The 25,880-nt window shown below is 44.6% G+C and overlaps 1 protein-coding gene across 1 annotated transcript; it reads right to left on the bottom strand.

Annotated features, from left to right (window-relative positions):
* Positions 1 to 143: 143 nt before the first annotated feature.
* Positions 144 to 21,357, bottom strand: cckbra (cholecystokinin B receptor a). Its single transcript, XM_021571548.2, has 4 exons — positions 21,111 to 21,357; positions 4,925 to 5,186; positions 1,134 to 1,261; positions 144 to 712 (listed from the first exon to the last, which is right to left on the bottom strand). The coding sequence occupies exons 1-4, from the start codon at positions 21,355 to 21,357 to the stop codon at positions 144 to 146; spliced, it is 1,206 nt and encodes a 401-aa protein (XP_021427223.1).
* Positions 21,358 to 25,880: the final 4,523 nt, after the last annotated feature.

Genomic DNA, 25,880 nt, shown 5'->3' with positions numbered 1-25,880 from the left:
CAATCCTTGGTCACAATTACCTGTGTACCCACTGCTACAGCCCCCTGTGTTCCCCTATACAGGGTCCATATTAGGAAGAAGTCCTGCTGAGAATGAGGCTGTCCTAATATGGACACTGTACCCCTAGCCCCCTTCACAAAGAATCAGTAGGTCCCCGCGGTGCTCACTGTGGTATAACTGATCTTGGACATGGACAAAGGACCCATAGTCCCCGTCACTGTCATCTCATCATCCCCGCCGTTCCGCCTCTCCCGCCGACAGCAGGGCGGACGGCTGTGGGCGAAGGTGGTGAGCAACGCCTTGCGGAAGCGTGTATTCATAAAACAATAGATAACGGGGTTGACGCACACCGATGTGTAGCTCAATAGGTGAATGAACGAGATGGGTGCCCCCGAGAGGAGCCTGTGGGCTGAGCTGATGTGAAATGCCTTCCACGTGTTGGCCGTGTACAGGGGCATCCAGCAGAGGAAGAAGAGAATGGCAGTGATAATAAGCATGCGGATCACACGCTTCTTGGCCAAGAGTTTAGCCTCCGAGGTATTGCTTCGAGGGTGCTCGGCGGACACTCTGGGTTTAGGAGGGGCCGGAGTAGGGGTGGTGAGGGTGGACAGCTCCATGGACGGTGGCTTCTTCGGTATCTGGATGTAGCAGCCATCATCGTCTGTGTCGTTGTTGCTGGTGGTCACAGTGGTGTTTACGCCATTCTTCAGTGCTGTGGAATGTACATTGAAGTGTGTAAGTGGGTCTGAATTGGGTGTAAGTGTGTAGGTGAGTAAGTGTGTAGGTTGAAGACAGAGCACATTACTAATAATAGGATGAGAAAAGAGTTGGTGACATAAGCCTGCATTGTGGGGAACATGCATTCACAAATAAACAGGCCTTATGAGAAAATAGTTACTGTATGAATGCAAAACCCTTATTCTGGGCCCAGCCTTACCATTGCCTGTTTTAAAAACCCTAATCCTAGTCCTTGCCCTCATTGCTTCTGCCCAGCACCGCCCTATTTCAAAACCCCAACCCCAATCCCTAACCCAAAACCTCAACTTAATTTACATAACTTTCTATTTGTGAGAAACAAATTAGTTGTTCAATCATATCCATGGCAGGAGATACATGTGGTGTAGGAGTCTCACAACTGTTCTCTCTGTTTTGGTCCAGCTCAAACTTCATCCCCCGGTACAGCTCTCTGGAGATGAGTCCATAGGCAACGATCATCACAACCCCAGGGATGAAGAACAAGATTAAAAGCAACAGCATGTACCTGAGAAAAAAGGAGAGAAAGAAAGAGGGAAAGAGCGGGAAACATGGAGTGAAAGAAAGAGGGAAATTGAGAGAAAAAGGGAGGGAAAGAAAGAGGGAGAGAAAGACAGAGGTAAAGAGGGACAGGAAGCCAGACAGGAAGAGAAAAAAGTTACTTTGATCATTGTGGTCATAAAAGAAAATAATATTTCTATGGTGGTAATTAACATTTTTCCAATTATCTTCACATCAATGCGGATACTATCAACTTGGCCGTGTACAAAAAAAAGTACAAATCCACTATTGTTCATTCCACACACTTTGAGAATTAGTAGAGAGGAAGCCTTTATTTTGCGTTGTGTGAAATTCTAATGGGTGCGTGGGTGTTTTCCTCTGAACATCCTCCATGGATGGTTCATTTTTAATCTCCCATCAGCCTTTGCAGCAGGTTAGGCTCTCATTCATTCATTCATTCATTAATGCAGCCTCTGATACTCAAAGCTTTTCATCAGTACTCTGTTTGATAGTGGGTCACACATCAGGGATTGGGGGACAAAAGGTGTCAGGAAGGAAGGAAATACAGAGAGGCAGTAAATAAAAGATGGTTCATCTTTTGTTTAGTCTTTGATCCTTATTCTCTATTGTCAGAGAAGAACATGGAAAGAGGCGAGGAGCAGGTGCTACACTAATACTTCTGTTTCACATTATTTGACAATTCTTCATGGCCGGCATCATTAGTAAGCATAATTAGACACGCTGATTCAATAGCCAATTTGGGGAGTAGCCCGTAATGGACTCAAATAGTCCCTGTGACTGTCAGTCCAACACCTTAGCCATTACACCAAGATGCTTGGCCTCAAAGAGGTCACCAAAAGTACAAAAGTACTAAGGTCACAAGTTATATTTCAATAGCATCTTTTCTGAAGAATATTGTAATAATTCAAAAATGATAGGTATTATATTGTGTGTGCTTGTTGATTACATCTACTGTCACTGCTGCTTTGATCATTTTTTGAATATCAATACAAATTAGAACATAAATCCTATTAAAATGATTGTGCCTGCCATTGTTAAGAGAAATAGTGCATTCGGAAAGTATTCAGACTCCTTCCCTTTTTCCACATTTTGTTAGGTTACAGCCTTATTTTAAAATGGATTAAATAACAAAAAATACTCAAATAACAATAAATCCTCAGAAATGTTTGCAAATCTATATAAAAAAAAATATTCAGACCCTTTGCTATGAGACTTGAAATTGACCTCAGGTGCATCCATTCATCATCCTTAAGATGACAACTTGATTCCACCTGTGGTAAATTAAATTGATTGGACATGATTTGGAAAGGCCCACACCTGTCTAGGTGAGGTCCAACAGTTGACAGTGCATGTCAGAGCAAAAACCAAGCCATGAGGTCAAAGGAATTGTCCGTAGATCCCCGAGACATGATTGTATCGAGGATACCAAAACTTTCTGTAGCATTGAAGGTTCCCAAGAACACAGTGGCCTCCATCATTCTGAAATGGAAGAAGTTTGGAACCACAAAGAAATTGAAGAAATTTGGCCGCCCGGTCAAACTGAAGAATAGTGGGAGTAGGGCCTTGGTCAGAGAGGTGACCAAGAACCCGATGGTCACTCTGCCAGCTCTCCAGAGTTCCTCTGTGGAGATGGGAGAACCTTTCAAATGGACAACTATCTCTGCGGCACTCCACCAATCAGGCCTTTATGGTAGAGTGGCCAGATGGAAGCCACTCCTCAGTAAAAGGCAAAAGACAGTCCGCTTGGAGTTTGACAAAAGGCACCTAAATGACTCTCAGACCATGAGAAACAAGAATCTCTGGTCTGATGAAACCAAGATTGAACTCAATGGCCTGAATGCCAAGCGTCAAGTCTGAAGGGAACCTGGCACCATCCCTACAGTCAAGCATGGTGGTGGCAGCATCATGCTGTGGAGATGTTTTTCACAGGCAGGGACTGGGAGACTAGTCAGGATCGAGGGAAAGATGAACGGAGCAAAGTAAAGAGAGATCCTTGATGAAAGCCTGCTCCAGAGTGCTTAGAACCTCAGACTGGGGCGAAGGTTCACCTTCCAACCGGACAACGACTTTGAGCACACAACCAAGGCAATGCAGGAGTGGCTTAGCTGGGCAGCAACATCACAGATCTTGAGAGGATCTGAAGAGAAGAATGGGAGAAACTCCTCATATAGGTGTGCCAAGTTTGTAGCACCATACCCAAGAACACTCAAGGCTGTAATAGCTGCCAAAGGTGCTTCAAAAAAGTACTGAGTAAAGGGTCTAAATACTTACGTAAATGTGATATTTACGTTTTTATTTATTTATACAAAAAATACAATTTTTTTGCTTTGTTATTATGGGGTATTGTGTGTAGAATGCTGAGGGGGAAAAATTATTTAATCAATTTTAGAATAAGGCTGTAATGCAACAAAATGTGGAAAAATTCAAGATGTCTGAATACTTTCAGAATGCACTGTAGATCCCCAAAGGACTCTTAGGGTTGTAGTGTAAAAGAAAAACAAGTAAAGTCTGGAAAGGTTTTAACAGGCTGCAATCAGTGAACAACTACAATTCAAGTAGTAAGGTCTGCAGAGAGAGAGCTTATTTAGTGTAAAAGATAAGAAGTATGGTCTGGAGGAGAGAGACGAGAGAGCTGTATAAGGCTTAGGAGAACCCCTGGAGAATGTCAATCTTCCTTTAATTGCTCTACTCCACAGTCTCTCTGTTTGTTTATGGGCAAATTGATGAATAGTCCTCTGTGCCCAAACTTAACCGCAACAGTTTCTACAGAAAAAGCCTAAACTTGAACTGCAGATGCAGATATATTCTAGCGATATTACTAATCGTCGACCAGTGTTTAATAAACTGCTGGTCTTTAGAGTGTAATTACCTTCTAAAACTGCTTCGGTGGCCCTGAGTCAATGCGAACTAATCCGCCTAATAATATAATTGCTTTGCCTTAGATGTTGCTGTGGTGCTCCGAAATGTCCGGCTATGACGATTCTGTCCAGTCTTGCAGGGGGAAGGCAAAGCGCCTCTTCAACCTCAGGAGGCTGAAGAAATTCAGCTTGTCACCAAAAGCACTCACAAACTTCTACAGATGCCCGATCGAGAGCATCCTGTCGGGCTGTATCACCGCCTGGTACGGCAACTGCTCCGCCCACAACCGTAAGGCTCTCCAGAGGGTAGTGAGGTCTGCACAATGCATCACCGGGGGCAAACTACCTGCCCTCCAGGACACCTACACCCCCCGATGTCACAGGAAGGCCATAAATATCATCAAGGACAACAACCACCCGAGCCACTGCCTGTTCACCCGCTATCATCCAGAAGGCGAGGTCAGTACAGGTGCATCAAAGCAGGGACCGAGAGACTGAAAAGTGGAAATATAATGAAAACAGCATGAAACGTTTCATTGCTTCCCTGATCAGAAATGTGGGGAAAAAAACATTTATTTTGAAACAAATCTATTCAATAAAAGCAATCAAACATAAAAACAGACCGAACAAACTCAAGATACTTTTTGTACAATGGACTGGCAATCTATGTTCCTTTGATAACGGCTTACTTTGAAAATACCACTCGAGAACTGACTTAATTAGTGTCATGAAACGGTCAAAAACCAGTTCTGACCACTGCACTAGAGGTCTATAGTCAGAAACTTACTCACCACGTCTGTTCCACCCCACCGCTTGGCCATTCCAGGCGGCACATGTGTCCCGTAGTTCGGTCGGGTTTGGGGAAGGACTTGAGGTGGCTGAACACTGGGTAGGGCACCATCATGACCAACGACAACACCCAGATGGCGGCGATGACCCGGTAGGCATGGGAACGAGTCTGCCACACTCGCGACTTCAGCGGGTTGCAGATGGCGCTGTACCTCTCGATTGCTATGGCGACCAGGCTGAAGGTGGAGATGCTGACGGAGAGCCCTATAGGAATGCAGGGAAGGGGTAGGGGTCAATAAGAGAGATTAAAATGACTATCAACAGTGATCAGACCTGGGTTCAAATGGTACTTGTTTTATGTCTGGAGTGCCTGATGGACGGGGTTTAAACTTGTGAGACAATTACATTGTCTCCATTGAGCAAGGGAAGTTCAATTAAGCAGGAAAAATATTTAAATTAAAGAAAACAAATACTATATTACCAGGTCTGATAGTGGTAAACATCTTCTATGTATTTGAGCAGGCTTGCCACATCAGAGATGCTCATAGACCACCAAAAAAGTAAAGACAAATGGTAAAGCCTCTTTAGCTTATAATTAAGTAAAGACACGAAGAGCATTACATTTCAGACAAATAGCCCCACACTGATGGAATCACACCATTGTCGTTCTGTCCTGCTCAATGTTAGATCTCTAAATTAACTAAATAATCACACAGAATTACATAAACACACACACAGGATAGATTATAGGTTGATTACTTCAATAATTCAATGAAAAGTCCATGGTGGACTAACCCAGTATGATGGCTTGTTACACAATGAAAGGGAGGGGCAAGATAAAGAGAGCGGGAGAGACAAAGAGAGTGGGCTGGTACATACATGAAGAAACTATGCTCATGAAAATAAATACTTTGCACATGAACGACTGCTCATTCAAAAATAACAATATACAGGAACACAAGTCCTTCTGTTCACCGGACCTAGAATTCCTCAAAATCAAATGTCGTCCCTATTATCTCCCACGAGAATTCACGTCGGTCATTGTCACTGCGATGTACAGTGCCTTGCGAAAGTATTCGGCCCCCTTGAACTTTGCGACCTTTTGCCACATTTCAGGCTTCAAACATAAAGATATAAAACTGTATTTTTTTGTGAAGAATCAACAACAAGTGGGACACAATCATGAAGTGGAACGACATTTATTGGATATTTCAAACTTTTTTAACAAATCAAAAACTGAAAAATTGGGCGTGCAAAATTATTCAGCCCCCTTAAGTTAATACTTTGTAGCGCCAACTTTTGCTGCGATTACAGCTGTAAGTCGCTTGGGGTATGTCTCTATCAGTTTTGCACATCGAGAGACTGACATTTTTTCCCATTCCTTGCAAAACAGCTCGAGCTCAGTGAGGTTGGATGGAGAGCATTTGTGAACAGCAGTTTTCAGTTCTTTCCACAGATTCTCGATTGGATTCAGGTATGGACTTTGACTTGGCCATTCTAACACCTGGATATGTTTATTTTTGAACCATTCCATTGTAGATTTTGCTTTATGTTTTGGATCATTGTCTTGTTGGAAGACAAATCTCCGTCCCAGTCTCAGGTCTTTTGCAGACTCCATAAGGTTTTCTTCCAGAATGGTCCTATATTTGGCTCCATCCATCTTCCCATCAATTTTAACCATCTTCCCTGTCCCTGCTGAAGAAAATCAGGCCCAAACCATGATGCTGCCACCACCATGTTTGACAGTGGGGATGGTGTGTTCAGTGTGATGAGCTGTGTTGCTTTTACGCCAAACATAACGTTTTGCATTGTTGGCAAAAAGTTCAATTTTGGTTTCATCTGACCAGAGCACCTTCTTCCACATGTTTGGTGTGTCTCCCAGGTGGCTTGTGGCAAACTTTAAACAACACTTTTTATGGATATCTTTAAGAAATGTCTTTCTTCTTGCCACTCTTCCATAAAGGCCAGATTTGTGCAATATACGACTGATTGTTGTCCTATGGACAGAGTCTCCCACCTCAGCTGTAGATCTCTGCAGTTCATCCAGAGTGATCATGGGCCTCTTGGCTGCATCTCTGATCAGTCTTCTCCTTGTATGAGCTGAAAGTTTAGAGGGACGGCCAGGTCTTGGTAGATTTGCAGTGGTCTGATACTCCTTCCATTTCAATATTATCGCTTGCACAGTGCTCCTTGGGATGTTTAAAGCTTGGGAAATCTTTTTGTATCCAAATCGGGCATTGAACTTCTTTACAACAGTATCTCGGACCTGCCTGGTGTGTTCCTTGTTCTTCATGATGCTCTCTGCGCTTTTAACGGACCTCTGAGACTATCACAGTGCAGGTGCATTTATACGGAGACTTGATTACACACAGGTGGATTGTATTTATCATCATTAGTCATTTAGGTCAACATTGGATCATTCAGAGATCCTCACTGAACTTCTGGAGAGAGTTTGCTGCACTGAAAGTAAAGGGGCTGAATAATTTTGCACGCCCAATTTTTCAGTTTTTGATTTGTTAAAAAAGTTTGAAATATCCAATAAATGTCGTTCCACTTCATGATTGTGTCCCACTTGTTGATTCTTCACAAAAAAATACAGTTTTATATCTTTATGTTTGAAGCCTGAAATGTGGCAAAAGGTCGCAAAGTTCAAGGGGGCCGAATATTTTCGCAAGGCACTGTATATCCCCCCCGAGTCGACACCACGACGGCCCTCGAGGAACTCCACTGGACTCCATGCAAACTGGAAACCATGTATCCAGAGGCTGCATTTATTGTAGCTGAGGATTTTAACAAAGCAAATTTGAGAACAAGGCTACCTAAATTCTATCAGCATATCGATTGTAGTACCCGGGCTGGCAAAACACTGGATCACTGCTTCTCTAACTTCTGCCATGCCCTCCTCTGCCCTTCATTTGGCAAATCTGACCTCGACTCCATTTTGCTTCTCCCCTCCTATAGGCAGAAATTCAAACAGGATGTACCCGTGACAAGAACCATTCAATGCTGGTCTGACCAATCAGAATCCACGCTTCAAGACTGTTTTGATCAAGTGGACTGGGACATGTTCCGGGCAGCCCCAGAGAATAAAATAGATGTCTACGCTGATTCACTGTGTGAGTTTATAAGGATCAGCAAGTGAGAGGTTGTTCCCACTGTGACCATTAAAACCTACCCTAACCAGAAACTGTGGATAGATGGCGGCATTCGCGCAAAACTGAAAGCGCGAACGATCGCATTTAACAATGGAAAGATGACCGGGAATACGGCCGAATACAAACAGTGCAAATTCCCTCCAAGGCAATCAAACAAGCTAAATGTCAGTTTATGGTCAAAGTGGAGTCGCAATTCAACGGCTCAGACACGAGACGTATGTGACAGGGTCTACAGGCAATCACGGACTACAAATAGAAAACCAGACACGTCACGGACACATACTGTACGTCTTGCTTCCAGACAAACTAAACACCTTTTTTGCCCGCTTTGAGGATAATACAGTGCCACCGACGTGGCCTGCTACCAAGGACTATGGGCCCCTCCTCCTTCTCCGTGGCCGACGTGAGTAAAACATTTAAATGTGTTAATCATCGCAAGGCTGCAGGCCCAGACGGCATCCCCAGCCGCGTCCTCAGATTTCGCAGACCAGCTGGCTGGTGTGTTTACGGACATATTCAATCAATCCTTATCCCAGTCTGCTGTTCCCACATGCTTCAGAGGGCCACCATTGTTCCTGTTCCCAAGAAAGCTAGGGTAACTGAGCTAAACGACTACCGCCCCGTAGCACTCACTTACGTCATCATGAAGTGCTTTGAGAGACTAGTCAAGGACCATATCAACTCCACCCTACCTGACACCCTAGACCCACTCCAATTTGCTTACCGCCCCAATAGGTTCACAGACGACACAATCGCAAACACACTGCACACTGCCCTAACCCATCTGGACAAGAGGAATACCTATGTGAGAATGCTGTTCATCGACTACAGCTCAGCATTTAACACCATAGTACCCTCCAAACTCGTCATCAAGCTCGAGACTCTGGGTCTCGACCCCGCCCTGTGCAACTGGGTACTGGACTTCAGGCCGCGCCCAGGTGGTGAGGGTAGGTAACAACATCTCCACCCCACTGATCCTCAACTCTGGGGCCCCACAAGGGTGCGCTCTGAGCCCTCTCCTGTACTCCCTGTTCACCCACGACTGCGTGGCCATGCACGCCTCCAACTCAATCATCAAGTTTGCGGACGACACTACAGTGGTAGGCTTGATTACCAACAACGACGATGCGGCTACATGGAGGAGGTGAGGGCCCTCGGAGTGTGGTGTCAGGAAAATAACCTCACACTCAACGTCAACAAAACAAAGGAGATGATTGTGGACTTCAGGAAACAGCAGAGGGAGAACTCCACTATCCACATTGACGGGACAGTAGTGGAGAGGGTAGTAAGTTTCAAGTTCCTCAGTGTACACATCACGGTCAAACTGAATTGGTCCACCCACACAGACAGCGTGGTGAAGAAGGCGCAGCAGCGCCTCTTCAACCTCAGGAGGCTGAAGAAATTCAGCTTGTCACCAAAAGCACTCACAAACTTCTACAGATGCCCGATCGAGAGCATCCTGTCGGGCTGTATCACCGCCTGGTACGGCAACTGCTCCGCCCACAACCGTAAGAGGGTAGTGAGGTCTGCACAACGCATCACCGGGGGCAAACTACCTGCCCTCCAGGACACCTACACCACCTGATGTCACAGGAAGGCCATAAATATCATCAAGGACAACAACCACCCGAGCCATTGCCTGTTCACCCGCTATCATCCAGAAGGCGAGGTCAGTACAGGTGCATCAAAGCAGGGACCGAGAGACTGAAAAACAGCTTCTATCTCAAGGCCATCAGACTGTTAAACAGCCACCACTAATATTGGGTGGCTGCTGCCAACATACTGACTCAACTCCAGCCACTTTAATAATGGAAATTGATGGGAATTGATGTAAAAATGTATCACTAGCCAATTTAAACAATGCCACTTAATATAATGTTTACATACCCTACATTACTCATCTCATATGCATATGTATATACTGTACTCTATATCTACTGCATCTTGCCATCTTTATGTAATACATGTATCACTAGCCACTTTAAACTATGCCACTTTATGATTATATACCCTACATTACTCATCTCATTTGTATATACTGTACTATATACCACCTACTGTATCTTGCCTATGCCGTTCTGTACCATCACTCATTCATATATCTTTATGTACATATTCTTTATCCCTTTACACTTGTGTGTTTAAGGTAGTAGTTGTGGAATTGTTAGGTTAGATTACTCGTTGGTTATTACTGCATTGTCGGAACTAGAAGCACAAGCATTTCGCTACACTCGCATTAACATCTGCTAACCATGTGTATGTGACAAATTTGATTTATCTCAGTCAATCATGGCTAGAGAGAAAGTTGCTGCCTTTTTCTGTGGCTAAAACAGCTAGGTTTGAAATGTAATACTCTAATTTGCATTTACAGATGGCATACAAGTTTGTTATTACGGCACATTAAAGTTCCAATGTTCCAGAAGGGATTTCTGCCAAAAAAATGCATTTTGATAAAAAAAAGTTTATGTTCAAATGGCTCTCCTGTGAAGTAGTGATGCACGAAATACGCCTAGTTGTCACGTCTTCTAGGACTAGTGGGTGCGGAGTCAGGCGCAGAGAGCAGAGGTTTTAGGATAATCGGCAACGGGAGGAGACGGCAGGAAAACCAATCCACAATGACCAGAATAGTAATGTTGCCCTGAGATGGGGGAAGATCTGTAAGAAAGTCCACCGACAGATGAGACCACGGCCGTTGTGGAACGGGGAGGGGCTGTAACTTCCCTCTAGGCAGGTGCCTAGGAGCCTTACTCTGAATGCACACTGAACAGGAGGAGGCATAGAGCCTAACGTCCTTAGCTAAGGTGGGCCACCAGTACTTCCCCCTAAGACCCCGCACTGTCCTAGCAATACCAGGAACCCGATGAGGGTAGTGTAAGAGCCCACCAAATCAATTGATCACGGACAACAAGCGGCACGTACTTACAACCCGTGGGACACTGTGGAGGCGCAGGTTCCAACCGTAACGCCCGCTCGATGTCCACGTCCACCTCCCATACCACCGGTGCCACCAGCCATGAAGCTGGAATGATGGGAGTAGGACCGATGGGCCGGTCCTCTGTGTCATAGAGATGGGACAGCGCGTTGGCCTTCGTGCTGAGGGAACCTGGTCTGTAAGAGAGAGTGAACCTAAATCGGGTAAAAAACATGGCCCACCTTGCCTGACGCGGATTCAGTCTCCTCGCTGCCTGGATTTACTCCAGATTACGGTGGTCAGTCCAGATGAGGAAATGGTGCTTGGCCCCCTCAAGAAAGTGTCTCAAAACCTTCAGGGCCTTTACCACAGCTAACAACTCCCGGTCCCCACATCATAGTTTCACTCCGCCGGACCGTGCCTCTTCGAAAAGAAAGCGCAGGTGGAGCTTTGGTGGCGTGCCCGAGTGCTGTGAGAGAACAGTCCCAACCCAGACACCTCCACTATGAACGCCAAAGAGGGGTCCGGATGTGCCAACACGGGAGCATCGATAAACAGCGCCTTCAACTGATTGAAAGCTCTGTCCGCCTCTGCCGACCACCGTAAACGCGACGGCCCCCCCTTCAGCAGTGAGGTAATGGGAGCCGCCACCTGGCCAAAACCCTGGATAAACCTCCGGTAGTAATTGGCAAACCCTAAAAACCGCTGCACCAACCTTTCCCGTGGTCGGAGTCGACCAATTGTGCACGGCCTTAACGTGGTCACACTCCATCACCACCCCTGAGGTGGAAATGCGATAACCCAGGAAGGAAACGGCTCGTTTGGAGAACATACATTTCTCAGCCTTAACGTACAGGTCATGCTCCAGCAGTCGCCCAAGTACCTTGCGCACCAGAGACACATGCGAGTGCATTCTTTAACCCATACGGCATGAGGTACTCATAATGGCCAGATGTGGCACTAAACGCGGTTTTCCACTCATCTCCTCCCCGAATACGCACCAGATTATACGCGCTCCTGAGGTCCAGTTTTGTGAAAAAATGCGCTCAGTGAAAGGATTCTACCGCCGCAGCGATGAGCGGTAGCGGGTAACTAAACCCCACTGTGATGGAATTGAGACCTTGATAATCAATGCACGGACGCAGACCTCCCTCCTTTTTTTCACAAAAAATTAACTCGAGGAGACGGGTGACGGGAGGGCCGAATGTACCCCTGCCCCAGAGATTCAGTGACATATGTCTCCATAGCCAACGTCTGCTCCTGTGACAATGGGTACACGTGACTCCTGGGAAGTGTAGAGTTTACCTGGAGGTTTATCGCGCAATCCCCCCGTCGATGAGGTGGTAATTTGGTCGCCCTCTTCTTACAGAAGGCGATAGCCAAATCGGCATATTCTGAGTGGATGTGCACAGTCGAAACCTGGTCTGGACTTTCCACCGATGTGGCACATATGGAAACTCCTATACACCTACCTCAACACTCCTCTGACTCCCCTGGAGAGCCCCATTTCCATGAAATCCTGGGATTGTGACAAGCCAGCCAGGGAACCCACAGCACCACTGGAAACGCAGGTGAATCGATAAGGAAGAGACTAATCCGCTCCCTATGATCCCCCTGCGTTACCATGTCCAATGGAACCGTGGCCTCCCTGACCAGCCCTGACTCTAAAGGTCGACTATCTAAGGAGTGCACGGGGAAGGGTGGATCTATCGGCACCAACGGAATCCCAAACCTATGAGCGAGTCCGCGATCCATAAAGTTCCTAGCTGGGCCTGAATCGACTAGCGCCTTATGCTGGAGAGAGGGAGAAAACACAAACAGGTGACCAACAGGGAGCTCTGGGTGAGTTTGGTGCTGACTCACCTGGGGTGACCGAGAAGTGTTGCGCCTGTCCTCTCAACTCCCAGACGAGCTCCTCCAGCACCGATCGGAAGTGTGTCCTCTCCGACCACAGCTGGTGCAGGAGGAGCCTCCTCCGGTCCCACTCGATGCGGCCCCCCCTAACTCCATAGGTGTGAAAGCGGGAGGGCCAGAATGTGGAACTGACAGGACCCTTTCTGAACGCCCGCGAGCAGCTAGCAGGTGGTCCAGTCGGATCGACATGTCTATGAGTTCAACGAGGGAGAGAGTGGCGTCCCGACAACTTAGCTCCCTGCGGACGTCCTCCCGGAGACTACACCGGTAGTGGTCCATCAGGGCCCTGTCATTCCACCCCGCTCCAGTGGCCAAGGTCCGGAACTCCAGCGCAAAGTCCTGCGTGCTCCTCTTCTCCTGCCTAAGGTGGAACAGCCGTTCACCCGCCGCTCGGCCCTCTGGAAGATGGTCGAACACGGCCCGGAAACGGCGGGTGAACTCTTGGTAGTGGTCCCTGGCAGAGTGTGGGCTATTCCAAACAGCGTTGGCCCACTCCAGGGCTCTGCCCGTCAGGCAGGAGACGAGGACGCTCACACTCTCCTAACCCGAAGGTGTCGGCCGAACGGTAGCCAGGTGTAGCTCGAGCTGGAGCAAAAATCCCCGGCACCCTTCAGCAGCTCCATCGTACCCCCTCGGGGGCGCGAGATGGAGTGCGCTGGGGCCGGACGCCACTGGAGGAGTGGGTTGAGTCGTCGAAGGAAGAGCTGGAGGAGAGGTAGGGAGACCACTCCTCTCCCATCGGTCCATTCTCTCCATCATTTGGTCCATCGCTGACACCGATACGATGGAGGATGGCCGTATGATGGAGGAGGCGCTCCTCCAAAGATGGAAGGGGGGTGGTCGCTGCTCCTGCTGACTCCATGGAGTCACATCTTCTAGGAGTAGTGGGGGCGGAGTCAAGCGCAGAGAGCAGAGGTTTTAGGATAATCTTAATATTTATTCCGGTATAAAACGGTCACACCAAAAGCCAGGCGCATACAAAAGACCGGCCCAAACACAGGACCACACAGTCCGGAAAAAGGAAAAGGCACAACCACAAAACAAATAGAGGAACAGGTGCAACCAATAAGACAAAACTAACAGAAAAGGAAAAGGGGATCGGTGGCAGCTAGTTAGACCGGTGACGACGACCGCTGAGCGCCGCCCGAACAGGAAGAGGAGCCACCTTCGGTGGTAGTCGTGACACTAGTTTCCTGAAACGAGTCACAAATTCTCTAAAACGACGTTGGAGGCGGCTTACGGTAGAGAAATTAACATTAAATTCCCTGCCAATAGCTCTGGTGGACATTCCTGCCGTCAGCATGCCAATTGCATGCTCCCTCAACTTTAGACATCTGTAGCATTGTGTTGTGTGACAATACCGCATATTTTACAGTGGCCTTTTATTGTATCCAGCACTAGGTGCACCTATGTAATGATCATGCACTTTCTTGACATGCCACACCTTGTCAGGTGGATGGATTATCTTGGCAAAGGAGAAATCCTCACTAACATAAACTCAGCAAAAAAGAAACGTCCCTTTTTCAGGATCCTGTCCTTCATTGTAAAGGGTTTAAACACTGTTGTCCATGCTTGTTCAATGAACCATGAACAATTAATGAACATGCAACTGTGGAACGGTCGTGAAGACACTAACAGCTTACAGATGGTAGGAAATTAAGGTCACAGTTATGGAAACTACTGTACTGTGAGACACTAAAGAGGCCTTTCTACGGACTCTGAAAAACCCCAAAAGAAAGATCCCCAGGGTCCCTGGTCATCTGCGTGAATGTGCCTTAGGCATGCTGCAAGGAGGCATGAGGACTGCAAATGTGGCCAAGGCAATAAATTGCAATGTCTGTACTGTGAGACGCCAACGACAGCTCTACAGGGAGACAGGATGAACAGCTGATCATCCATGCAATGGCAGACCAGGTGTAACAACACCTGCACAGAATCGGTACATCTGAACATCACACCTGCGGGATAGGTACAGGATGGGAACAACTGCCCGAATTACACCAGGAACACACAATCCCTCCATCAATGCTCAGACTGTTCGCAATAGGCTGAGAGAGGCTGGACTGAAGGCTTGTAGGCTTTCTGTAAGGCAGGTCCTCAGCAGACATCATCGGCAACAAGGTCGACTATAGGCACAAACCCACCCTCGCTGGCAAAAAGTGCTTTTCACTGACGAGTCGCAGTTCTGTCTCACCAGGGGTGATGGTCTGATTCGCGTTTATCGTCGAAGAAATGAGCGTTACACCGAGGCCTGTACTCTGGACTCTGGCCTGTACAAATCCACCAGCCATATTGCTCGTTCTGTGCATGATTTCCTGCAAGACAGGAATGTCAGTGTTCTGCCATGGCCAGCGAAGAGCCCGGATCTCAATCCCATTGAGCACATATGGGACCTGTTGGATCGGAGGGTGAGGGCTAGGGCCATTCCCTGCAGAAATGTCTGGCAACTTGCAGGTGCCTTGGTGGAAGAGTGGGGTAACATCTCACAGCAAGATGAGGCAAATCTGCAGTCCATGAGGAGGAGATGCACTGCAGTACTTAATGCAGCTGGTGGCCACACCAGATACTGACTGTTACTTTTGATTTTGACTCCCCCTTTGTTCAGGGACACATTATTCCATTTCTGTTAGTCACATGTCTGTGGAACTTGTTCAGTTTATGTCTCGGTTGTTGAATCTTGTTATGTTACACATGTTAAGTTTGCTGAAAATAAACACAGTTGACAGTGAGAGAGGACACTTATTTTATTGCTGAGTTAGATGAAATTACATTTCTGCACAACATTTTAGAGAAATACACTTTTTGTGCATATGGAACATTTCAGGAATCTTTTATTTCAGCTCATTAAACATGGAACCAACACTTTATATGTTGCGTTTATATTTTTTTTCAGTGTAGATAGTAATAATAACGCAACAGATACAGATTACACACAATCAGGGTAAAGATAGGTGAGATCGAAATGGATTCTCTTACGTACATCATGTCTGGAACCAACGGTCTTCAACTCTCCACAACAAGGGATTTCAGCAGTCCAAGTAGAATTCTTGCAAGATCCCCTCACGGGTGGCCTTGAATTGGTTTGTAGTTCATAAATTGATAGCTACCGAGTGGCTGGTCGCCATCCTAAACAAGAGAGGTCCTTGTGTATTCTAATTGTTTTTGATGTCTAGCGTGGATGTGTTAATTTGATGCTCCTCTAAACTAGGTAGCATATCAATCACAAGCGATTTAATGCTATATTTTCATCATCATTCCAAACATTGGCTAAGCTGGAGACAGACAGACAGTCCAAAGTGGTAGTATTCTTTTTTCAGGAACTCTGGCTAGTGGCTGCAATATGGCAGAAACTATAAGATTAGCCTACATCATCAGTGATTGTTTTTGCTCCAATGCGATGTTAAGGGACTGTGTCCTGCTTGTTCAACTGCAATATCCATTACAACAGACAGAGGTTGTATAGCCTTCGATATATATTTTTGTGAAAGTTCATTCAAATCGCTGCATGTTTTTGTTTATTTAAAATGTTCAGGAATATGAGGCATACGTACTGTAGGCTACAGAAAATGGGGAAGTATGAGCAGCAGCTATGTAGTGTATGTAAAATAACACATGCACAGAATGTCATACGTAGCCTTAGCTTTGATTAAAAGGTTTCCGGAGGGGCGGCAGGTGACAGAAAACTCTGTATTCGCAGCCACTGCATTTAGTTTTCCCCTCACAATTCAGACCACTCCCAGACAGTCCGAGCTAAATTATTTCTTGACAAATTGCTCTTTGCTAAGAATTTTTGTTCATTTTAATTGGAAACAATTACATTAAGATACTTCTTCATTCTTACCAGGAAATTATTTGATATTGAGATAAAAATGGCTCCTTGGACCCTTAACCTTGTCAAGCGTACGGTCACATATTTGTGATATTTTTTGATTGGTCCCTGCAGCGTACCATCGCAAATATGTGATTGGAACAGAAGTAACAGAACATCTACATATAACAAACATATCTAAATGGCGTTGTTGTCTGAAAAGCATCTAAACAATGTTACTTACTGATGGAAAATAAAGGCTTTCACAACTTTATTCCTCAATTTTACCTTTTATTGTAAGTGCAAACTTTAGCATCCAAGCATCACACGGAACACATCCACAGCCAAACTCATTCCATAAACCAGTCAAAAAAACAAGTTGCGCTGACAAAAAAACGAAACATAAATTTGCAACCTAACAGCTAGACTTGTTTACAATGTACCACATCTCTGGTGAGCACAAGGGAGAAATGTAATATTATAGAGGTACGTGTCAACTAAGCTAACAGCGGCTAAAATCTTCATGATTGCAGACATGTTTGTTTATGTTTGACCAATGAAAACTCCCTAACCCCAAAATGCCATTGATTATAAGACACAAATTAACAAATTCAAAGATGGCTGCGCCCATTGCCTGAATAAGATTCATTTAGTTTGGCCACTTTTCAGCATAGTACAAATCTTAGATGTGCTTGTTACAGTAAATACAAGAACCGGGGCACATGACTTGACAAGTCGTTTATAGTTTCTAACAAATCACAAAGCAAATGAATGTTTTCACCTCACAGATTATCACCTCAAATACAAGCCTACTGCCTAGCCTAGCTGTAGTGCGAAAGCTAAATGGGGTTGCCAGATTCGGGTGAAACCATTTTAGGGCGGTTTGTAGTTAGTAATACTTTAAGTTAATACAAATGTAACCATGTTTTGGAAGGAGATCGATAACTGGTCCACCCACATAACATTCAGCCCATAGATGACGCCAAAATATAAATCTAGATAATCCTGTCTAGCTCCATAGATAACTCATTATATCTACAAACTTGCCTCACTCATGCCAAAGTCCCCGCACTCAGACAGGCTAACACCAAAGCCTCTTTCAGATAATAACATAATATAGATTATAATGATAAGAGATTTATCAATAATAATATATATACTCACTGCTACTACCATATGCAGAAGGGATAAGGGATTGAATGGTTATGTAAAGCCTAATATTAAGCGGAAAATGTGGTCTTGATGCAGTGAGGGGTGCAGAGAATAATGACAAAATGCAACATAGAATTATGGTATTGCGTGCAAGAAGAACTCACATTGTAAGGGCCGTTATTCATATTTAAACTTACACATCAAGAGGTTAACAACACACTTCATCAATATATACAGGAAATCTATATAATGTAAATCATCTACCTTTAGCCAGTCATTGGGACTGATGGTACGACTCTTTATGTGCAGGCATTAATGAGCAATTTTGCTGTGCCTAGGCACAAAATCAATGTCTGAAGAAAGAAAGTCATAATAGCCCTATGCATTGATTGCTTTTGGCTGATGAAACTTTTGCCCATTGCTTTTTCTTGTCTGCTTCAGAGTGATGTTTCTAACTGCATGATATGAATAAGGCAGATCACACAAATAGATACAGTTGAAGTCGGAAGTTTACATACACCTTAGTCAAATACATTTAAACTCAGTGTTTCACAATTCCTGACATTTAATCCTAGCAACAATTCCCTGTTTTAGGTCAGCTAGGATCACCACTTAATTTTAAGAATGTGAAATGTCAGAATAATAGTAGAGAGAATGATTTATTTCAGCTTTTTATTTCTTTCATCACATTCACAGTGGGTCAGAAGTGTACATACACTCAATTAGTATTTGGCAACATTGCCTTTAAATTATTTAACTTGGGTCAAACTTTTTGGGTAGCCTTCCACAAGCCTCTCACAATAGGTTGGGGACAACTTTGGCCCATTCCTCCTGACAGAGCTGGTGTAACTGAGTCAGGTTTGTAGGCCTCCTTGCTTGCGCACACTTTTTCAGTTCTGCTCACACATTTTCTATGGGAATGAGGTCAGGGCTTTGTGATGGCCACTCCAATACCTTGACTTTGTTGTCCTTAAGCCATTTTGCCACAAGTTTGGAAGAATGCTTGGGGTCATTGTCCATTTGGAAACCCCATTTGCGACCAAGCTTTAACATCCTGACTGATATCTTGAGATGTTCCTTTAATACAGCCACTTCACTTTACTCCCTCATGATTGACATATATGTGCACCAGTCCCTCATGCAGTAAATCACCCCCCAACATGATGCTGCCACCCCCGTGCTTCATGGTTGGGATGGTGTTCTTCGGCTTGCAAGCCTCCCCCTTTCTCCTCCAAACATAACAATGGTCATTATGGCCAAACAATTCTATTTTTGTTTCATCAGACCAGAGGTAATTTCTCCAAAAAGTATGATCTTTGTCCCCATGTGCAGTTTCAATCAGTAGTATGGCCTTTTAATGGCGGTTTTGGAGCAGTGGCTTCTTCCTTGCTGAGCGGACTTTCAGTTTATGTTGATATAAGACTTGTTTTACCTTGGATATAGATACTTTTGTACCCGTTTCCTCCAGCATCTTCACAAGGTCCTTTGCTGTTGTTCTGGGATTGATTTGCACTTTTCGCACCAAAGTACGTTCATCTCTAGGAGACAGAACGTGTCTCCTTCCTGAGTGGTGTGACGGCTGCATGGTCCCATGGTGTTTATACTTGCGTACATTTGTTTGTACAGATGAACGTGATACCTTCAGGCGTTTGGAAATTGCTCACAAGGATGAACCAGACTTGTGGAGGTCTACAATTTTTTTTCTGAGGTCTTGGCCAATTTCTTATGATTTTCCCATGATGTCAAGCAATGAGGCACTGCGTCCACAGGTACACTTCCAATTTACTCAAATGACATAAATTAGCCTATTAGAAGCTTCTAAAGCCATGGAATCATTTTCTGGAATTTTCCAAGCTGTTTAAAGGCACAGTCAACTTAGTGTATGTAAACTTCTGATCCACTGGAATTGTGATACAGTGATTTATAAGTGTAAAAATCTGCCTGTAAACAACTGTTGGAAAAATTACTTGTGTCATGCCCAAAGTAGATGTCCTAACCGACTTGCCAAAACAATAGTTTATTAACAAGACATTTGTGGAGTGTTGAAAAACAAGTTTACATTTTTTTTAAATTTTATTGTACCTTTATTTAACTAGGCAAGTCAGTTATGAACAAATTCTTATTTTCAATGATGGCCTAGGAACAGTGGGTTAACTGCCTGTTCAGGGGTAAAACCACAGATTTGTGCCTTGTCAGCTCGAGGATTTGAACTTGAACTTGATTGTTTGAAGAAATGGCAGTCTCTCAGAATGAATTTCTACGACAACACACATTCATGCTACACAAACATCACAACTGCTGCTACCAGACTCTTATTATGATTGCTAAATTATTCACAATTAAATACTTGCCCCCCAATCCCCCCTTCCCCAAAACACATGTTGGACTGTAAAATGTTTCGTCCTGTACTATACATTTAAAAAATATATTTTACGGAGCCATTTACTTCATGTTCGTAATATTATATATTTTTTATTTCTTATTGTTGTTGCATTGTCAGGAAGGAATCTGCAAATAAGCATTTTCTTGGACAGTGTATACCATGTTTATCCCTTACAAGACAAATAAAATGTGAAATTTGAAACTTCCTCTCTCTCTCACGTTCTCTCTCTCGCGTTCTCTCTCTCGTGTTCTCTCTCTCTTGTTCTCTGTCTGCCCCTCTCCCCCCTCTCTCTCACTCTCACTCCCTCTTACTCACTCTCCTCTCTTTTTTCTCTCTCTGACTCAGGGAGGCATTGTGGTCAATTGGGCTCAGCCTGATGAAAGGCCAGCTCATCAGTAAGTCACACTCCTGCGGACATATGACAGTCCAACTGGCTCTGGCATGATGGGTTGTGTCCGCCCTGACCTCAGCATAAATGAGCTACAGTTAATTCCCCTTTGGCTGTTGTTACGACTCCAAAACAGGATGTCACTAGGAAGAGACTTCTCAAACCACTGTTTAAAGATGATTGACTCCAGAACCTAATTATGCTCTGATATCTAGTAAGAATACTGAAAATATGTAATGCGTTGCTTTCAGAGCTATGTGACAGTTCCAGGCCAGTAATATCCAGCCTGTCTACAAAGCTGTTATTGCACCAAATCTCATAATGCCTGGATAAGTGTTGTCCATGTCAGTAACTACACCAATATAATATTGCAATCTGATGCTCGGCTGCAATGTAGATTACATGCTATTCAATCATTGGTGAATTTGTCCAGTGCAACTGCTTTGCAGACCGTCTGGAACACAGCCACAATCTTACCCATGAAGTAGGTGACCGTTTTACACATGGCGGCTCCAAAGATGAAGTCCTCCAGCATGTTGGGGATGAGTGTGAAGGGCATGCAGAAGACAGCCATCATCAGGTCACTGACCGCCAGTGAAAGCAGGAAGGAGTTGGTGACCGTGCGCATGCGCTTGTTGACCGTCAGGACCACAATGATCAGAAGGTTGCCAAAGACGCTGAGCAGGAAGATGAGAGAGTAAAGCAGGATCCGCACCGAGTCCATCTCTGAGAGAGAGAGAGAGAGAGAGAGAGAGAAAACATATCAATATTATATCATTTTATACGGAGCATAATCACAACACACCATAGTTGGAATATATTCTACATTCTATACATCTAGACAATCTGCTAGTCTGCAACTGAGCATCTATGACTGCAAGGACAGAGAGCTCCAAGGATGCCAGTGAAGTCGATGCTAGTCATTACACTGTCACGGACCCTGTGCTTGAAGCTGACAGCATGTGACGGGACAAGGTCACCATTGACAATCTGCTGAGCTGAGTGATTACAAGAGTAATGTCACCCCCAAAGTCAAGGGTTAATGTCTGCAGGATGCATACTCATACTTCAAATACTTATTGTTTGACGATGACTTATAGTTTATAAAGCATACGAATGAGCTTGTTGAGAAACTAAGATTTAAAGTGGCCGTTTTTTACAGAAACATGTCTTGTTTCTCTCTAGTCAGCAGGAAGCAGATTGTGCAATCAACCTTTACAGTGCATTCAGAAAGTATTCAGCCCCTTTCACTTTTTCCACATTTTGTTCCGTTATTTAAAAAATTCTCATCAATCTACACACAATAACCCATAATGACAAAGTGAAAACAGTTTTTTTTTTTCAAGCTCAGGTGCATCTTGTTTCCATTGATCATCCTTGAGATGTTTCTATAACTTGATTGGATTACACCTGTGGTAAATTCAATTGTTTGGACATAATTTGAAAAAGCACAACCCTGTCTATATATGGTCCCACAGTTGACAGTGAATGTCAGATTAATAACCAAGCCAAGAGGTCGAAGGAATTGTTCGTAGAGCTCTGAGACAGAATTGCGTCGAGGCACAGTTCTGGGGAAAAGTACCAAAACATTTCTGCAGCATTGAAGGTCCCCAAGAACACAGGGGCCTCCATTATTATTAAGTGGAAGAAGTTTGGAACCACCAAGACTCTTCCTAGAGCTGGCCTCCCGGGCCAAACTGAGCAATTGGGAGAGAAGGGCCTTTTAAAATTATTTTTACAATTATTTATTTTTTTAAGGGTTGGAGAAGGGCCAAGAACCCGATGGTCACTCTCACAGAGCTCCAAAATTCCTCTATGGCGATGGGAGAACCTTCCAGAAGGACAACCATCTCTGCAGCACTCCACCAATCAGGCCTTTATGTGTGGCGCAGCAGGCCCTGCATCTCAGTGCAAGAGACGTCACTACAGTCCCTGGTTCGAATCCAGGCTGCGTCACATCCGGCCGTGATTGGGAGCGCTGGACGCAGAATTGGCCCAGCGTCGTCCGTGTTTGGCTGGGGTAGGTTGTCATTGTAAACAGAATTTGTTCTTAACTGACTTGCCTAGTTATATAAAGGTTAAATTTTAAAAAATATATACATATATATAGGGTCGAGTGGCCAGATGGAAGCCACTTCCGGAGAAGCATGGGGGTGGCAGAATCATGCTGTGGGGATGTTTTTCAGCGTCAGGGACTGGGAGACTAGTCAGGATCAAAGGAAAGATGAACGCAGAAAAGAACAGAGAGATCATTGATGAAAAGCTGTATCCAGAGTGCTCAGGACCTCAGAGTGGTGCAAAGGTTCACCTTCCAACAGGATAACGTCCCTAAGCACACAGACAAGACAACACAGGAGTGGCTTCGGGACAAGTCTATGAATGTCCTTGAATGGCCCAGCCAGAGCCGGGTCTTGAACCCGATCTAACATCTCTGGACAGACCTGAAAATAGCTGTGCAGCGACGCTCCCCATCCAACCTGACAATGCTTTAGAGGAACTACAGAGAAGAATAGGAAAAACTCCACAAATACAGGCGAGCCAAGCTTGTAGCGCCATACCTAAGAAGACTTGAGGCTGTAATCGCTGCCAAAGGTGCTTCAACAAAGTACTGAGTAAAGTGGCTGAATACTTATTTAAATGTGATATCTCTTTTTTATTATGCAATTTTGTGTGCAGATTGTTGAGAAGCGGGGGGGGGGAAACAATTGACTCCATTTTAAAATAAGGCTGTAACGTAACAAAATGTGGATAATTTGAAGGGGTGTAAATACTTTCCGCACACACTGTATACCTGTTCTTGATTATTGTAATACAATTTAGCAAAGTGCAGCTGCCTCTACTCCTAAACCTTTGGATGCTGTTTTTCAGGGCACAATTCATTTTATCAAAGGAGACAGTTTGTTACTCATCAATTTATTCTTTACAAAAAGTTTGGCTGGACTGCTTTGAAATCATAGATGACATTATTATGCACTGTTTGTTTACAAAGCCACAAACGTCCGACTTACGTAACATTACCGTTAAGATTTAAAATTAAAATGCATTGGTTAACTCTGGAGACTCCATTGGTGGCTAGAGAGCTAGGTAAATCAGACTTTAGTTTCCTTGCACCTTAGGCATGGGATGAATAAATAAATAAACAAGTAACCTATCAGACTGGTCTGCGGTAAGGTCTGTGGCTGTGATGGGGGGAACCACAGGGTTAATAGAACCGGTGTGTGTGGAAATGAAGGGTTACACCGTTTCAGAATTGCTGCGTTAGTGCTGCCACAGTTAATCAGTCTCTACCTGCTCTTATGCTCCCCAGCTGCTCCCCGTTGCTCTGGTGCTACGCCAGTAAGGCTTTCAGCATGGACACTACACTCTCTCACCAATCAATAGACTTCTGTGCTAAAATCAAAGCTCCTCGACCATAATGCTCACAACAAATCGAAATGCCCCACTTGTGCTTGGAAATACCAATACTGCCCCGCTTTGCAATTCTGTTCATGAGAAATTATTGGGGAAAAGTAGCAGGTAGCCTACACTAGTAGTGGTTACAGGTTCTGTCCATATATCTTCAACTGTCATCAAGGCAAAGGATGGCTACTTTGAAGAATCTAAAATAAAAAACATTTTTTTGGTTACTACATGATTCCATATGCATTATTTCATAGTTTTGATGTCTTCACTATTATTCTGCAATGTAGAAAATAGTAAGAATAAAACTAAAACTTTGATTGAATAGGTTTGTCAACTTTTGACTGGTACTGCATATTTATTTATTTATTTTTATTTTACCTTTATTTAACCAGGTAGGCAAGTTGAGAACAAGTTCTCATTTACAATTGCGACCTGGCCAAGATAAAGCAAAGCAGTTCGACAGATACAACGACACAGAGTTACACATGGATTAAAACAAACATACAGTCAATAATACAGTATAAACAAGTCTATACACAATGTGAGCAAATGAGGTGAGAAGGGAGGTACAGGCAAAAAATGCCATGGTGGCAAGGTAAATACAATATAGCAAGTAAAACACTGGAATGGTAGTTTTGCAATGGAAGAATGTGCAAAGTAGAAATAAAAATAATGGGGTGCAAAGGAGCAAAATAAATAAATAAATTAAATACAGTTGGGGAAGAGGTAGTTGTTTGGGCTAAATTATAGGTGGGCTATGTACAGGTGCAGTAATCTGTGAGCTGCTCTGACAGTTGGTGCTTAAAGCTAGTGAGGGAGATAAGTGTTTCCAGTTTCAGAGATTTTTGTAGTTCGTTACAGTCATTGGCAGCAGAGAACTGGAAAGAGAGGCGGCCAAAGAAAGAATTGGTTTTGGGGGTGACTAGAGAGATACCTGCTGGAGCGTGTGCTACAGGTGGGAGATGCTATGGTGACCAGCGAGCTGAGATAAGGGGGGACTTTACCTAGCAGGGTCTTGTAGATGACATGGAGCCAGTGGGTTTGGCGACGAGTATGAAGCGAGGGCCAGCCAACGAGAGCGTACAGGTCGCAATGGTGGGTAGTATATGGGGCTTTGGTGACAAAACGGATTGCACTGTGATAGACTGCATCCAATTTTTTGAGTAGGGTATTGGAGGCTATTTTTTAAATGACATCGCCAAAGTCGAGGATTGGTAGGATGGTCAGTTTTACAAGGGTATGTTTGGCAGCATGAGTGAAGGATGCTTTGTTGAGAAATAGGAAGCCAATTCTAGATCTAACTTTCGATTGGAGATGTTTGATATGGGTCTGGAAGGAGAGTTTACAGTCTAACCAGACACCTAAGTATTTGTAGTTGTCCACGTATTCTAAGTCAGAGCCGTCCAGAGTAGTGATGTTGGACAGGCGGGTAGGTGCAGGTAGCGATCGGTTGAAGAGCATGCATTTAGTTTTACTTGTATTTAAGAGCAATTGGAGGCCACGGAAGGAGAGTTGTATGGCATTGAAGCTTGCCTGGAGGGTTGTTAACACAGTGTCCAAAGAAGGGCCGGAAGTATACAGAATGGTGTCGTCTGCGTAGAGGTGGATCAGAGACTCACCAGCAGCAAGAGCAACCTCATTGATGTATACAGAGAAGAGAGTCGGTCCAAGAATTGAACCCTGTGGCACCCCCATAGAGACTGCCAGAGGTCCGGACAACAGACCCTCCGATTTGACACACTGTACTCTATCAGAGAAGTAGTTGGTGAACCAGGCGAGGCAATCATTTGAGAAACCAAGGCTGTTGAGTATGCCGATGAGGATGTGGTGATTGACAGAGTCGAA

Source organism: Oncorhynchus mykiss, chromosome 18 (assembly GCF_013265735.2).
Source record: "Oncorhynchus mykiss isolate Arlee chromosome 18, USDA_OmykA_1.1, whole genome shotgun sequence".
Taxonomy (NCBI): domain Eukaryota; kingdom Metazoa; phylum Chordata; class Actinopteri; order Salmoniformes; family Salmonidae; genus Oncorhynchus; species Oncorhynchus mykiss.
Note: the sequence above shows the minus strand (reverse complement) of the source record. Positions and strands in the feature narration are given on the sequence as shown.